This window comes from Sebastes fasciatus, chromosome 2, assembly GCF_043250625.1.
Source record: "Sebastes fasciatus isolate fSebFas1 chromosome 2, fSebFas1.pri, whole genome shotgun sequence".
In the NCBI taxonomy this organism is placed as follows: domain Eukaryota; kingdom Metazoa; phylum Chordata; class Actinopteri; order Perciformes; family Sebastidae; genus Sebastes; species Sebastes fasciatus.
In genome coordinates this window covers 39,553,489-39,570,912 of record NC_133796.1, presented here as the reverse complement: position 1 = coordinate 39,570,912, position 17,424 = coordinate 39,553,489, and the positions used below count along the sequence as shown (strand labels likewise).

The 17,424-nt window shown below is 41.7% G+C and overlaps 1 protein-coding gene and 1 long non-coding RNA gene across 2 annotated transcripts in view; both read right to left on the bottom strand.

The window, feature by feature from the left end:
• Positions 1–5,221: 5,221 nt before the first annotated feature.
• LOC141760622 (uncharacterized) overlaps positions 5,222–17,424 on the bottom strand; it is a 210,709-nt gene continuing 198,506 nt past the window's right edge. The window contains exon 2 of the long non-coding RNA XR_012592409.1: positions 5,222–5,715. This is a non-coding gene — a long non-coding RNA (uncharacterized LOC141760622). The remainder of the gene's footprint in view (positions 5,716–17,424) is intronic.
• Positions 7,923–16,230, bottom strand: tollip (toll interacting protein). Its single transcript, XM_074623407.1, has 6 exons — positions 16,064–16,230; positions 13,475–13,624; positions 12,973–13,155; positions 10,518–10,670; positions 8,864–8,948; positions 7,923–8,581 (listed from the first exon to the last, which is right to left on the bottom strand). The coding sequence occupies exons 1-6, from the start codon at positions 16,094–16,096 to the stop codon at positions 8,322–8,324; spliced, it is 864 nt and encodes a 287-aa protein (XP_074479508.1). The 5' UTR covers positions 16,097–16,230; the 3' UTR covers positions 7,923–8,321.

Below are 17,424 nucleotides of genomic sequence, written 5' to 3'. Positions count from 1 at the left end.
TCCAATGCTCGTTCATTTGTATTCATTTGAGTGCTTTTATTGTGAAGGAAACATGTCTTACTTCCGGTCAGAGCCTAGTGCCTTAACTGTGTGATCGATGCAGTTCTTTGTTTCCACTCAGAATGACGTAACTACACCTACCGCTGGACACTAGAAATATTAATCATGTAATACACTGACTCTCTGTGTTAACATGATGATGTGAATCTGTCACATCTCTGCAAGTGCGCTATACATGCATGAGCTACCATTCTGCTGGATCTGTGGACACTCACATACTGGTGCAGTGTACTTCACAGACATTAAGGGTCCTTCCGCAAGTTCAGGAGTACATCAGCAACATGATCAATACTTTTTTTTATTTTTTTTATCACAGTTTCAGCCGATCTCAGCTGACATTGGGTGAAGGCGGGTACACCCTGGACATGTCTCCAGACTATCACAGGGCTGACACATAGAGACAGAGACACAGTCAACCATTCACACTCACATTCACACCTACGGGACATTTAGAGTCGACAATTAACCTAACCTTTAGACTGTGGGAGGAAACTTGAGCACCCGGAGAAAACCCACGCTAACACGGGGAGAACATGCAAACTCCACACAGAAGGACCCCAATCCGGGTTCGAACCTGCAACCCTCTTACTGTGAGGCTAACCACTGCACCACCGTGCTGCCCATTATCATCATATTATATGCAACCAAAATAATACTTAACAAATGCCTACGTGGAAGGTGATTATAAAAGAGTTACAATCTTTATATGTCATTCCTCTTGTTTCATCTGACATTCATTGTAAACATGATATGGGACTTGTTTCTAATTTTGACTGTTTCTATTAGTCATTACTGCGTGAAGGGGATCAACCCTGGTGATGCTCTGGTGCTCAGTTGCTAAATTAACAGTTCACACTTCGGAGGTAATTAAACAGAAGGGGTTGTGATGGAATGTTCCATCTATTCCTTGAAGTCGCGGGGCTCTGTCTGTGAGTCCTCTCTCGCTCAGGGTCGATGGGTCAGCCATTGTGCGGTTGGCCATCCCTCCTGTTGGCTCCACTGGGTTGCATTCCTGTCTGAGAGCGAGACGTCTTATCTGTGCAGCCGCGTCTACAGTTAAGGAGTGGAGCCCGTCGCTGAGGCAACCAAGGTCACAGAGGAGCAGAGTCTCTCGTGAGTGAAAACAAGGTATGCCACCGACGGGACCTGATGTTCACGTAAAAGACTGAGCACTGGGGGGGTGGAGGGGGGGCGAGATGGTTAGAGTTGTGAGGCCTTCACGCAGCGAACACATCACTGGGGAGACCTGATAATCCTCCTTGATCAAGCTTCAATATGACCTTCTGTTGAAGACATCAACGTCTCCTGGGCCTCTCCCTCCCTGCTGATGAGTCAACCTGCGTATAAGAAATTCCACAACACTAATGACACATGCCTGCCATGCCTGGCTCTGTGCAGACGCCTGTATTTCTATGGCCCATCAGGCGATCACCATTAACATAGAGCTGTGGTTAAAGTTAAAGTGCAGAGAAGAAACTATCTCATTTTAGGTATATATTAGCATTGTATTACCATAAAATAGAGGTAATTTAGAAGAATCAGATGAAAAAAAAAAAATGGTCAAAAGCAGCAGAGGACAATGGAATGGAAACCTGGCCAGTAATATTTGTGATTTCTTGCTCTGGACCAAAGTGTTGGGGGGGGGGGGGGATGGACAGATAGACTGATCTTTAGGCTCAGTCTATAATACACCTAAAACTATCATGAAGATTTACACAACTTGTGTGTTATATCAGCCAGTTCTCTGATGTTAAACGGTGTATTAATCACAACAGGTATACTCAGTCACAGAGGTTCATGTTAAAGTGGCAGTAGGCAGTATATTTTTGGCATCATTGGGCAAAAATTCCATAATAACCTTTCAGCATATTGTAATTTAAATGTTCTGAGAGAAAACTACATTCTGCTCCTCCTCATGGCTCTGTTTTCAGACTTTAGAACATCTAGCCCGTGACGGGAGACTTTGACCAATCACAGGTCATTTCATTGAGAGAGCATTCCTATTGGCTGTGCTCCAGTCATGTGACCGGAACTTGGCGTTCCTTCAACAGATTTTACAATGGCGGTGGCGTCAAAAACTTTCTAATTTTACAGCTAAACCGTGCACTACAAGATGATTCTGAAAACATTTGAGAAGAGAAATAGGCATTACAGTAACATAATATGATTCATATTTGATCAGCGCTGCCTAGTTTGACCGTTTGGTCGGAGTTCACGAGTGATTGACAGCCGGCTCTCATAGACGGCAGCTGGACAGCAGACCTCAGATCAGCTCTTACTGCTTGTTTTCCTCCGGTCTGTGAAATCTTGCAGATGCCGTTAGGAGCACCAGAGGACACAGAAGAACATGATTTTTTTCAGGTTACCTGTTTCATGTACTACTGTCAGGATATAGCGACCATTTTATAAAAATAACTTTTTGTAATCATATTTGCTCCAATCTCGCCTACTTCATCTTTAACAGATTAACCTAAGTAAGACTGGAAGTGGAATATGACCAATAGTTGGATTAGTCTGGCATATATTCAGGCATTCATGAAACACCACCTGTAATGCTGGTTACAATGGTTGCAGATGACCTGCTGGGTGAGATGACACTCCTCAGGGGTGAGTAAAGATGGTGGGGTACGGAGGAGGACGTGTTAATGAAATCACAGCATCCAACACATATCACCCACTCCTTTTCCTCTCTCTTCAACTCTCCCTCTTCCGGACACTGAAACAACAATAACTGTGCTCTTATGCAGGGATGGAAAGAGTATTAGAATATTATACTCAAGAAAAGAAAGACATTTTACTCAAGTAAAAGTACTTGTGTAAAAATGGAGAGTTGATGTGTTCACGGACCTCATGGGCCATTTTAGTGTTCCTCCTTCCCGGTCTCCGAGAGATGGGAGGAATGGAACAAGGAGGAGAGGGGGTCAAGGAGGTGGATTTATTTTCTCAGGAGAAGATCAATTCCCTCTCAGCAGAGATCCAAGCCTTGTTACAGAGACAGACTGTCTGTTGTCCCCATGTGCAGAAAAAGGGGGTTTTACTCCACATACTTCTTGCTTCCTGGTTTATGATTTTTGTAGTACTTATTTTTTTTCTTTTCTCTTAATATGTTCATGTTATGCACCAAGATACCAAAGGCAAATTCTTGTGTACTCTGCAATTAACACAATTCTGAGAATGACACAAAAATTTAAATTTGGCTGTGGTGTAATATTAGTCAGATTTGTATAATTTAATGCAAATGATTTGTGAAGCTTCCAGTGTCAAATCAGAGACTGCGTCAGAAAGCGTTGACTCAACTCTGTGGTCACCGTTGAAGCCGTGGTTGTGTTTTTTGAGGATCGCATTATCGGCTATCCAAACACCACTTGGTTCAATAGGAAATGAATTTGACTGACGTGTTGGTGAGGCTGCTCGCAGTGTGACTGCAGAGTGAGTCAGGCTCCACAAAGGAATCCGAATGCAGGAATTTAGTGTCAGCCGGCATTCAACGACACCTTGTAGCAACAAGCAGTCAGCTGCTACAAGGCATTATACCGCTTACCTATATGGTTCTCCTACTTATACAGTAAATGTTGTTAACAAACCTACAAACTCCTGATAAACATGACACTTGGCTTGATAAATGAAGATGGAAATTAACTTATTTTTTACTCACCTCGATATCTTCTAACACACCTTTCTGTAACAAAGAGTCTTCTGTTCATTCTGCTGTTCCTTTTGGCAATTTGTTTCTAGCTGAAGAGCTTAAAGGTCCCATATTGTAAAAAGTGAGATTTTCATGTCTTTTATATTATAAATCAGGTTCAAGTGCTTTATAAATACTGTTAAACTATCAAAACGCTCAATACACGGAGAAACACACACAGCCCGTATTCAGAAATTGCGCGTTTGAAACAAGCCGTTAGGATTTCTGTCCATCTGTGATGTCACAGATATACAATATTTAGACCATTGCACGGTTTTGAATGTAAACATTCTAAATGTGTCCCAGTTTATTTCCTGTTGCAGTGTATGTGAATGACATCAGCTGACAGGAAGTAAACATGGACCCAAACTGTTGCCTAGCAATGCAATTCCATTGAAATGCACTAAAACGGAGTGTTTCAGACAGAGGGTAAATACAGGTATATTCAGGCACAGTATGAGGAAAATAATATGTTTTTTGAACATTACAGCATGTAAACATGTTCTAGTAGAAACACAAAATACAAGTATGAACCTGAAAATGAGCATGATATGGGACCTTTAAAGCTGAAGTAGGCGAGATTGGAGCAAATATGATTAAAAAAAGTTATCTTTATAAAACGCTATATCATAACAGTAGTACATGAGACAGGTAACCTGAAAAAATCATGTTCCTCTGTGTCCTCCGGTGCTCCTAACGGCATCTGCAAGATTTCACAGACCGGAGGAAAACAAGCAGTAAGAGCTGATCTGAGGTCTGCTGTCCATCTGCTGTCTATGAGAGCCGGCTGTCAATCACTCGTGAACTCCGACCAAACGGTCAATCTAGGCAGCGCTGATCAAATATGAATCAATATTCTGTTACGTTAATGCCTATTTCTCTCCTCAGATGTTTTCAGAATCACCTTGTAGTTCACGGTTTAGCTGTATAATGAGAGTTTGTGACGCTGCCGCCATTGTGAAATTTGGCGATGGAACGCCAAGTATCGGTCACATGATCAGAGCACAGCCAATAGGAACGCTCTCTCAATGAAATGACCTGTGATTGGTCAAAGTCTCCCGTCACGGGCTAGATTTTCTAAAGCCTGAAAACAGAGCCATGAGGAGGAACAGAAGTCTAGTTATCTCTCAGAACACTTGAATTACAATATGCTGAAAGGTTATTATGGAATTTTTGCCCAATGATGCCAAAAATATACTGCCTACTGAAGCTTTAAAGCTTTGTTAACAAGAGATGCTCACAAATAATTTTTTTGCAAGTCCAAGTCAAGTCTCTTATGGTTGTGATCTATTATCTGCCGCATGCCATCCGGTCTATAGAACACAGCGTAGCTAAATCTAAGGAATTCAAAGCATGTATCATCACTCTTTTATCTATTAGCATACAGTATCAGCATTGATTAGTTGTTTGGTATATGATCACTTTGAACAGGCTATTGCAATGCAATCTGGAAAAAAAAAACACACAATGAAAACGTTCCTTTGAAATAAATAAACTGTATTTTACCCCTAAAAATGGATATAGACTAATGTTACCCAGGGTAACAGGAAGTCTTACTGACATTATTAGGCATGCAATAATAAGCTATTTTTAGTACAACTGTAGTGTATAATTACTCTGGGTCTCCAGCTAATGACAGTTTATAATCTACTGTGACTGAACACGTCCCTCTAGTCCAGGGGTGTGCAACCTGCGGCTCCGGAGCCACATGCAGCTCTTTAGCTCCTCTCCAGTGGCTCCCTGTGGATTTATAAAAACAAATTGTGGAAATGAATAACTGTTTTTTGTTTGTTTACATTTTCATTTTTATTTATCATTGTTGTAGGTCTATGGTACGATGGAGTATTGAGGAAAATAAAATAAATCTGAGATTTTCGAGAATAAAATTGTAATATTATGAGAATAAAGTAATAATATTATTATATATATATGTGTAGTAGTATAGTAGTAGTAATTTTACAAGTTATTTTCTTTTTTTCTCGTAAAGTTATGACTGTATTCAGGTAATATTAAGTTTTTTCTCGTAAAGCTATGACTTTTTTCTCGTAACATTACGACTTTATTCTGGAAATCTCAGATTTTTTTTCCCTCAATGTTGCCCTAATACTCCGTCGTACATTTGCACTTGGTCCCTCACTGCATTAGACTTATATACTATATACTTAGACTATAAACTGTGTTACCTTCATCACAATGCTCAGATGTTTTGCGGCTCCAGACAGATTGTTTTGTTGTTTTTTTTGCCCAAAACGTCTCTTTTGATAGTAAAGGTTGCTGACCCCTGCTCTAGCCTCTCAGACCCAGAGATGCTCACCCTCACTGTGTGCTACTGAAGTGCATCTTGAGTCCAAGTCCCCATCTATGTTTTCACATTGGACACAGGTGTCTGAGAGGTCATGTTGTCTCATTGGTGGCATCACCAGAAGTTCTAAACCTCAGAAAGGCTTTTCCTTCCCACAGCTACCTGATACCAGCTGGCTTCACACTGTTCCTAAAACTATTTCAGCCTGTCATGTGAAGAACTGAAACACCTGCTGCAGTTCATGCCAGGAATCTTTATAAATTAGCATTTTACAAATCGCTAATTATTAATTAATTTAATCAATTAAAAATGAGAGAATCACATGACAGAATAAAATAACTGACATTTTAAGAATCTTAACAGCGATAGTTTTGGAATCACAAGCGAAAAAGACTCATCGGACAACATCTCTTGAAATTAAACCTTTGGCAGACAGCACAATAGAATCAAGACCTCGTAACCTGTAACAGCGTCGATGGAGAGCTCAAAGAACTACAACACGTACAAACACTGTAAGTGAAAAACAGGTAGACTAAACATGGAAAGCTCTGCTTGTGGTGTTAGAAGCTGCAGTCCGTTACATCAAACTATAAAGCATGACTGAGCTCCCCAAATTATTATTTTTTTTCCTCATGTACAAGCTTTAACATGATGGTGGCGCTATAGTAAAGGTAGGGGGGGGTCAAGAAAAACAGCTCTGGGGACCATCAACATCTAGAGCACATTTCATGAAAGTCAGGTCACTGTCTTATGGTACGTTTCCACCGGGGTGTTTTTTTACCGTGAGGGGACGCGCCGCTTCCCAGCATCGGACGCTTGGTGGGCTGTTACTAGACACAACACACTCAGCACCTGATTGGACGAACGCTTTCCCTACGTGGGCTGCTGTTGCTCCCAGCTTTCAAACCGGAAACAACATGGAGGATCATTTGGAAACTGTCTTCTCTTATTTCACGAAAATAGTTCACTGAAATGTGTTTCTAAAAACATTTGAGGCGAGAAATAAGCCGTGCAGTTGCTGAATCTGTCCTTATTTTGGATCGACAATGTTTTATTTTAAAAGATTCTCGGGAGAGAATCGAGAGACGCCCGTGCATTAAGTAGACGTGCAATGCATTCTGGTAGCGTGGCGGCGCGATTCGAGAGCCGTTCCTCATTTGCATAAAGTTGAGCGCTAGTCTACTTTATGCAAATCACGGGCGTCCGACGCGACTCGCCGCTTCTCGAAACTCCCGAGAATCTTTTAAAATAAAACATTGTAGATCCAAAATAAAGACAGATTCAGCAACTGCACGGCTTATTTCTCGCCTCAAATCTTTTCAGAAGCACATTTGGGGTGAACTATTTTCGTGAAATAAGAGAAGATAGTTTCCAAACGAGCCTCCATGTTGTTTCCGGTTTGAAAGCTGGGAGCAGCAGCCCACTGGAGGGAAAGCGTTCGTCCAATCAGGAGCAGAGTGTGTTGTGTCTAGTGGCAGCCCACCAAGCGTCCAATGCTGGGAAGCGGCGCGTCCCCTCGTGATACTATTTAACTCATTAAACATGGACTGAATTACTGTTCAGGTCTCCACTTTACCCGAGTCACTGTAGACAACTCAGCTGAAGTATTTCGGTCTCAAAAGTTCAGACAACATCCTGCTGGGCTTCAAACATCCTGATTTCATCAGGAAAGGGAACATCTTCATTCTCCTCACGCTCACGCTGCGTCTTCGTCAAAACTCTACATTATTTTAAAAAAGTTACTCCACAGGATTTTACTTTTGTTTTTAGCACTCTTCACATCCTCCACTGATTGAAAACGGATTTGCTTTGCGAAGAAATAATTAGTTATCACTGTGAAAGATGACTTTGCATTCATTCTCTCATCACCATATATAGAATTCTATAGAATTTAATACATCCGTAATTATATATGTGTCAGATTTTGGATGCACTGAACATTTGACAGCTACATATGAAACGGTAGAAGTTCACTGCAGGTTTACTACAGACGTGTTCTACGCACACTATTAATAACAACATCGACATGAACAGAAGATGGACTCTGAACTCGACTCTATACAACTCAAAACAGTGCAAATCAAACCCTGGGATCAGCTGACATGAATTTCCCAAAATACATCTGCCATTGATATCATCTTAAGACCAGGAGTCAATAGAGGGGAAGGAAACAGATCTCTGTGGCTACCAGGAGTCCTGGGAGCTCAGATATGGCTGCAGTGTGTGTGTGTGTGAGTGTGTATGTGAGTGTGTGTGGGAGCTTGTGTTCTGCAGTTAGAGCTCCTCGGCCATCTGCAGCAGAGAGTTGATGGCAGCGTCCTTGTTGCCCTGCTGTGCGTCCAGCACGGTGCGAACCACCTCCTTATCCAGGTTGGGGAACATGTCCTGCAGAGCCTTCAGGTCCTCCTCGCTGCACACCGGCTCCTGGACCCCAACAGCTGGCACAGCTGCTGGCATCGCCATGGGCACCATGCCCTGGTTGTAGACCGGTCCCTGGTTGTAGACCGGTCCCTGGTTGTAGACCGCAGGCACTCCTATAAGCAACACAGGACACACACTGCTGATGAAGGAGCTAGCTTTGACGTAGCAGAAATATGGAAATAAACATGGAGAAATGCATCAGTATTCCAATGTGCAATATACCTCATGACATCACTATGACATCATCGGGGTTATTTTCTCAGACTTGACAAAAGAAGAAATTCTACATTAATCTGTGTTCACATGCTGTGTGTGTGTGTGTGTGTGTGTGTGTGTGCGTGTGTGTGTGTGTGTGTGTGTGTGTGTGTGTGTGTGTGTGTGTGTGTGTGTCTGACCTGCAATGGGCACATATCCCACTCCTTGCTGATACACAGAGGGCATTAGGACCACAGGCTGAGTCATCATCCCTGCTGGTAAGGACTGGCAAAAAGAGACAGAGACAACAAAGAGCTTTACAGCTGGTACTGGCTGTGTTTTACCATATGATATCTCAGGAGCATAGGTTTCATTTTTTTAATTTTACATTATATTTTCCCGTAGGCTTACATTGAGAAAGAGACGTCTGTAACTCAGCGGATATATATATATATATATTTTTTTTTAGGTAAATCAACTCCTCTCTACGGACACTCTAATAGTCCTTCAATCATTAGGTCCTAAAAGTTGTAAAATGCACTAATAGCTGAATCCAGAGTGATTTCCGTGCTGCTGTTCATGTGAATGAGCCCCAGGTTGAGGGTCTGGGAGGCGGGGTTAAAGGCTACTGTTCCTGCTCTACGGGCCCACTGATACAGAGCGTAGTGCGTGTAGCAACTCATAATGTAATAAATACACATAATGTAATCATTTAAATGTAAATGAAAGCTCATAATGCAATAATCAGAGGGGTAGCCAGTGTGTTAATAAGTGACGCCAAGTGGTGCTGACCAAGCATCCGTATGTGACGAGTTTATATGATATATGTATTAGTCCATTTTAGATCCCTTGTGATGTACACTCTTATCTCGCACAAAAACGTTGCGGTGTTTAAGACAAAGTTTTCGACTGAATCCAACTAACAGAAGTATCATCCTGTCAGACGGACAGCTGTGAAAGTGCTGCATTTTCTTTATACACCGTACAGAATGAGCAAATGAATGAATTATCTTTATTTACACTGTGCTTTTTTACAACAAAGCCATCTCTAAAGCAGGAGATATACTTGCTTTTAACTACGAGTTGCGTAGTTTCGTCGCGTGCGCATGATGGCTGCCTAGCGTATGCTGCGTCTGTTTGGAGCTTTGGAACAGTGGCATTAGAATGTGCCAGATGAAACCACAGATATTGGGCTTTTACTGACAGACGATACATTTTCCCATGCCCCAAAGTCGGCTGCTCCATATCCTTGTGGAAAGCCCACACACAAGTTCACCCGTCCAGGAAAGTTAGCAGCCACGGTGCTGCGTGTGTTGTCGTGGAAGCATGCAGCCACTTTCCCAGTGAGTCTCCCTGCACCATTTAGTTTAGCTGTGAGGTTGTCAGCTGTGATAGCGAGTGTCCGACAGACCGTGTGTGGCGGCGGTGAGTGTGGGATTGCCGTTAGCGTTTTAGCTGTGAACGTAACAGTGCAGTGTGTGTACAGTTTATTTGTCGGTGAATAAATGCTACGACTCCTCAGCTCAAGACCCGAGCCAGCTTCCTGTATCTAGAAACTCCGGCTCAGACTTCCTTAAGGTGGGCTGTTAAGCTGGACCAGCTATTCTCCTTAAAGTGACAAGAAGCTCCTCTGAGTTTTGCTCTTTTTAATTCATTATTAATATTTATTTTAACCGATAGCATTAATCGGTTAAAATTCTTAATGACGGTTAGCGGTTAAACGGTTAACTATTAACATCCCTACCTGGGAGTGATGTTAAATGTACATCCATACGGACACTTTGTCTCGCAGGACGAGAAGAAGATGAACACTTTCAGTGTGTCTGACAGGGTGTCTGTATAAATACTACTCACAGCGAAAGACATCACCAGGTTGATCATGCCCTCCTTGTCATCGCCCTGCCTGCCGCTGAGGCTGAACCACTCGTCCACCACGCTGCCCTCCCTCAGGCCTTCAGGGATGGTGACATGAGTCCATGCTATCCTGTCGTCCATGGAGAACGCTCTCTGGATGGCACAGCGGCAGAAACACATGAAGACAAACAAAGTTCATGCTCGTGAGATCACTTCATACACACATGCAAGATGGAAGAAACAAAACAGATTTTCATGAAGCTGTTGCTCTGTCATTAGCATTAACCAGTCCACTCAACCTCTCTGTCCCACTATAACCAGTCCACTCAGCCTCTCTGTCCCACTATAACCAGTCCACTCAACCTCTCTGTCCCACTATAACCAGTCCACTCAGCCCGTCTGTCCCACTATAACCAGTCCACTCAGCCTCTCTGTCCCACTATAACCAGTCCACTCAGCCTCTCTGTCCCACTATAACCAGTCCACTCAGCCCGTCTGTCCCACTATAACCAGTCCACTCAGCCTCTCTGTCCCACTATAACCAGTCCACTCAGCCTCTCTGTCCCACTATAACCAGTCCACTCAGCCCGTCTGTCCCACTATAACCAGTCCACTCAGCCCGTCTGTCCCACTATAACCAATCCACTCAGCCTCTCTGTCCCACTATAACCAGTCTACTCAGCCCGTCTGTCCCACTATAACCAGTCCACTCAGCCTGTCTGTCCCACTATAACCAGTCCACTCAGCATCTCTGTCCCACTATAACCAGTCCACTCAGCCTCTCTGTCCCACTATAACCAGTCCACTCAGCCCGTCTGTCCCACTATAACCAGTCCACTCAGCCTCTCTGTCCCACTATAACCAGTCCACTCAGCCTGTCTGTCCCACTATAACCAGTCCACTCAGCCTGTCTGTCCCACTACAGCAGGTATGGGCAAACTACGGCCAGCGGGCCGTATACGCTTTTTTTAATCCGGCCCGTCGAATATTGGTACAAAACTGTCCAAATTATAGTAAAGACCATTCATTTTGCCTTTTTCCTGCAATACCCGGCGTTTCAGTTGATCCCACTCCCCAGTACAAACACTCCAATAGCCCTTATTTAAAAAATTGAGCTCTATTTCGACCTCACTCTGACCGTCACCACGGTCTTCACCTTGAATGATCCCATTCTTCTTCCTATGTGCGAGAACACTGTGTGTTATAGCTCACCCGGTAGAGCGGGTGTTCTTACCGGGGCAGGCCGGGGTTCGAATCTACCTTTGGGCACTTTTTATTTAGCCAAGGTTTTTGCCTTGTGTTCCCCCTCGTGTTTAAAAGGGCGTTTTCATTTTCTTTTTTCATAAATTACTGTTTTTCCCTTAAACCTCTGTGCGCAGTAGGTGGGATTGGTTTAGAATTGCCACAACCAAACTGACACCAAACTTTGATGCACTGGCAAAAAAGGGTGACCAACAACAGTGTTCCCACTGAAATTAAATGTAAGTTGTCTTTACTTTTTAGTTAATGGCTTTTACTTGTAATTTATATTAGTTCACACAAACACTCTCCATCCATCTGATACTGGCCCGGCCCGTCTGTCAAATTTTAAAACTCATTGTGGCCCCTGAGCCAAAAAGTTTGCCCACCCCTGCACTACAGCCTACAGTAATGACAATACACGCAATTCATTACCTCCACCATTCAGCTATGTGTGATGTTATGGAGGCTGAACTGTCATCTGAGAGTGAACCAATAGGAGCTGTGTAATATACATTTACAGGGCACCACAACTGCCTTTAATCCACTTTTATCAACCACCACAGTTATCGATCATCTTGCAGACTGAGTTGTGAATTCCACAAGTCTGTTACATGAAAAGGGGAACAGTGGTTTCCTCGTTTGTCAGCAGTCAGGTTTACAACATGGGAATTACCTGAAGTTATAAATAAGAGTCACAAAAAAATGAAAAATGTAAAACATTAACGTTACAGCCGTAAGAACAATTCCCACAGTAGTTTTATTGAGGCCAGTAATGTATGTCTTTATGGATTATTGATATCGGAGGTAAACTGTGAGAAGACACACTTTTAAGTTACATTTACTGCTTATAAAAAAGTGTACAGGTTGTTTACATGCTTTAGTTTAATGAATTCATTAATCGAAATTCCAAGTGGCCTATAACTTTTAGCATAGGTCTACTCTTATGTAAAAGATTTTCTGACTTTCCTCAGACAAAGAGTAGATTATAACAATAATTTGAAAAACTAACACAGTACCTATTTTTGTCACTTGCAGCAGGAAATTAGATAACTGAACTTACGATTGTCTAATTATAGTGTACGTGAAGTTCAGCTGCAATTCAGCTGAATCTGACAGACTAACAGTCCCCATATACATAATGTACATATTTAGCAAATCAGATGATCCACAACTCTGACCTGTGTGACCTCCTCCACCTCCTCCACCTCCTCACCTCATCAAAGATCTCCAGATAGAAGGAGTCCACCCCGGGAGGCACCGTGCACTGGATCACCTTGTTCCAGCGCGGGTTCTTGGCTCCGTTGTGAGCAGTCGGCGTCTCGTAGACGGCATAGCCAAGTCGGACCCTACAGTACGGATCCATCCGAGTCATGCCGTAGTTTTTAGCCAGCTTGGCCTATACAGCAAAACAAACAAGACGGCTTCAGTTTAGGTGATGCATTCAATATTGCTACCGTCCCAGTTCAGCTTGCCCGTGTGTTCCAATGTGTTCAGTGGATGGTGATTTACAGTTTGATGATTTCAAATGTGCAAAGTAGGACCTGGATCTTTAACTAGCATGATAATATAAAAAAATAGAAGTTACTGTCATTCATAATATGCTTTTATACCTTAAAGTGCATGTTATTGGTACAGGTATCATATTATCCATATTGGCATAATTATTCAAATGAGACACAGCTGTATTTCTAACAGCAAAGCTGAACTGTGCTTACCTGGACCACAGTAATGCTGAGTCGCCCTACGGTGCCCATCGAGCCTCCATACTGCAGCTGCCTGGCTGCCTGGGCGTCCAGCTGGACCTGCTGCTGCTGCTGGGTGGGAGTGATCCGCAGGAAGTCCAGGGGGAGCTCCCCAATGTACACCTGAATACACATATACATACAGACAGGGAGACTTCAGACTGACAATGCAAAGACAAAAAAACACACCTGAGCCAGATGGACAGTAAAACTTGAAATACCTCGTTAAATGCAAATTTAAAAAAAAAAAAAAAAGTTTCACCTGACTACATCCCACTATTACTGGTGATAGTTTCAGCTAAAAGAAATCAGAATTGCTCATTTTAAAGTATGTTTGAATTTGATCAACACATGTATTTAATGCTTTCATTTTGGAGGTTCATGAATTAATGTGATGACTGAGTGTAATGTTTTGAGACTATCATGGAAATAAGAAATTGGAAACAGAATTTGAAACACTGGAAATAAGTTAGAGTGTGGTTTTGTTTTTTTCCCACAAGGATATGGAGTATCAGCCGGTGGGAAACCCATTTGTATTAATGATTATTAGGCTTTTAGTGTGTTTTAGCCCACACAATCAGTAAATAGCTATTAATATTTAACAAATTGGGGGAGGTTTGGGGGTCCTCCCCCAAGAAAATGGGAAGGTTTTTGACTTAAAACTATGCAGTTTGGAACATTATTATTACTACAGATGATGCCCAAAAGGCTTAAAGACAAAACTTGCTATCATTAAATAATAAACACATATCCCAACCTTCGTCTGAACATTTACGTCTTCAGGCCCTGTAAAATCATATTCTGTAAATCCAATGATTCAGAAAACATTTAAATACTGTTTCATTCATTATATTTGATCACAAATAAAAAAAGTTATGATGTTCAGTTCACTAATTATTTTACAAAAAAGAGCTTGATAATGATCATATATTTGTCATAGTAGAGATAAATGAACAATTAGCACAGGGACACAGGATTGTATATTTCATTTCACTGGGTGTTTCGGCTACAGAGGGATATTCAGATGAGACAAAGCCTCCTTGGCCTCACTTTTTTTTCTCTTTTTCCATGCTGGTCTGAGGTCAGTACATCAGAGAACCGTGCTGAATGCAGAAAGCAGTAAGTGTGTCTGTTGTGTTAATACTAATGCTAAGTTTAATACTATATACACACACATTATATCATGCCTCAAAACTACAACTCCTGCTTTCTGTCACAATGTAAGTATCAGTTGTGTCTTTTACAACTCTATTAAGCATTCATGTAGCCTGTTGCAGAGAGACAGAAAAGTAAAAAAAGACAGCCTTATGTGGACATGACTTAGCCTATATACTTCAACCACAGGCAGTCTTCCACAGGTAAAAGTGAACACACCTGTATTTAACAGGTCATTCATGATGAAATGTCACCCGCTTAACTCCCAATTATTAGCCTCAATGAGTCATCTGATATTGACTTTTTCAGTAAGAGAATAGACTTAATCTGTGTCTTTGTGTGTGGGGGGGTGGGGGGTGGGGGGGACGACGACGACGACAGTAGTGTGCTGGTATTTTGGCTGAGTTTTTCATGTCTTTCATATCATAAAGCAGGTTTAAGCGCTATATAAATGCTGTTAAACTAACAAAGCGTTCAATATACAGAGAAACACACACACAGCCCGTATTCAGAAATTGCGCGTTCTAAACAAGCCTTCAGGATTTCTGTCCATTTTTGATGTCACAAATATACAATATTTAGACCATTACACGGTTTTAAACATTCTAAATGTGACCCAGTTTATTTCCTGTTGCAGTGTATGTGAATGACATCAGCTGACAGGAAGTAAAACATGGACCGAAGCTGTTGCCTAGCAACGCAATTCTGTTGCAATTCGGTTGCAATTCCAATTGAAATGCACTAAAACGGAGCGTTTCAGACAGAGCATGAATACAGGTATATTCAGGCAGACAGTATGAAGAAAAAAAAGTGTTTTTTTAACATTACAGCATGCAAACATGTTCTAGTAGAAGCACAAAATACAAACATGAACCTGAAAATGAGCACGATATGGGACCTTTAAGTAGATACTCTTGTACTCTAACTCAAGTATTTATTGTGATGAGTACTTTGACTTCTGACAGGTACTTGAGTTCAGTTTCTGGCTTCTCTAAAATAACCTTACCCTCCTCTGGGGACACAGACCAGCTCCTCCTACAAGGACTACCGTTAGCAGTAGTTAGAGAACTTTTACACACTGAGATTATTCCTCTTTGTTGTTGTCTCTACAGCTCTTATAACTCTCTGCATCAGCCAGATAGCTAACCCGGGTTATTTACATCCGCAGCTTCCTCCGTGCATCAGCTGCTGTAGAGGTTTACTGACTCAGGAACTCTCATGCTGGCTAAATGTAGCCAACATTAGCTCGTTATTATGCCTTTACCGGGTATTTCTACCGGTAGGTGATGGTGTCAGCGCGGTGTGCTCCGGTATGTTGCTGTTTACTGACTAAAGTTACCAGAGGAGGCTAGTTCCGCCTAGCCGTCCACCATAGATCAACACACTGAAGACACAGCTCTCTGTTACCTGTCCCCGCTGAGTGCTGATGGTGGTCGCCATGGTGTCTCTGCGGTGTCTCCTCGGTCCTGTAGGACTGGATCAGATTCAAGAGTCTTTTCTTTTGAGTAAATCTATTATAACAAACAACCACAGACAGTGGCTGTGGGCTGAGGCTAGCTGGACTGATTTAGACTGGACCAAAGAGGCTGGGTCACGCGTCATCAACACGTCATACTTTGGGAGTACTACACATGCGCAGTAACGTCTGGTCTGCACTCGTCGAAATTGAACCAATCGCAACGCACGACCGCAGCTACAGTTACACTGCGCATGCGTAAACCCCATGAGCCATGTCCGCCCGTGTCCCAACCTCTTTCCATAGGCCTTGGACTTGACCCGGAAGGTTTTTTTTAAATCTTTATTTATAAATTCATCATCCGTCATATATCAAACACTTGAATCTCAACCTTAATAATCACATTCGTGAGGAACAGATTTTAACAATAATAATAGTAATAATAATAATAATAATAATTATAATAGTAATAATAATAATAATAATAATAATAATAATAATTATTATTATTATTATCATTATTATTATTATTATTATAATTATAATTATAATGTAATAACATTTGAATTTTTCTTATCACAATTTCTTAATCATTCTGTGTAATTACCCATGACTGTGGTATGGACATCCATTGACAAATATATTCATCGAGGGGGGTAATTTAGTACTTCACCAATAACATTAACGACAAATTATTATATTTTGTTCTCCACTATAACCCCATATTGAATATTTTCAAATATAAAATGTTTAACATTTATGTCTTTAGAATGAAGACAGTTTTGGACATCCGATATGTTCTGGACATATTCTTGATAAATAAACAGCTGTAGAAAAAGTGTTTAAAGGACCAGTGTGTAAACAATCAGGGGGATCTATTGGCAGAAATGGAATATAATATTAATAAGTATGTTTTCTTTATTGTATTATCACCTGATAATAAAAGCTGTTGTGTCTTCGTTACTTTAGAATGAGCAGTTTATATCTTCATAGGGAGCGGGTCCCCTCTCCACGGTCGTGTCTAGAAGGTAACCCACAAATTGCGAAATCTGGTGAGATTCATGGAGCCACGAGAAGTGTTGTAGTTTAAGCATGACAGGTCACCAAGTTGTTGTCACGGCTGTACAACCATCAGAATGGACTATTCTGTGGTGATTTAAAGCTACTACGTGTACGAGGAACTTTCATTTTGAGTTGATTTCGGTTGGATCAGTATTAATTCAATTGAGACAGTGTAATAACAAGTTAAAAGTTCCATGCAGTAGCTTTCAGAAAACCGTTCACTGTAAATAGCTAAGTAGCCCACAACAGC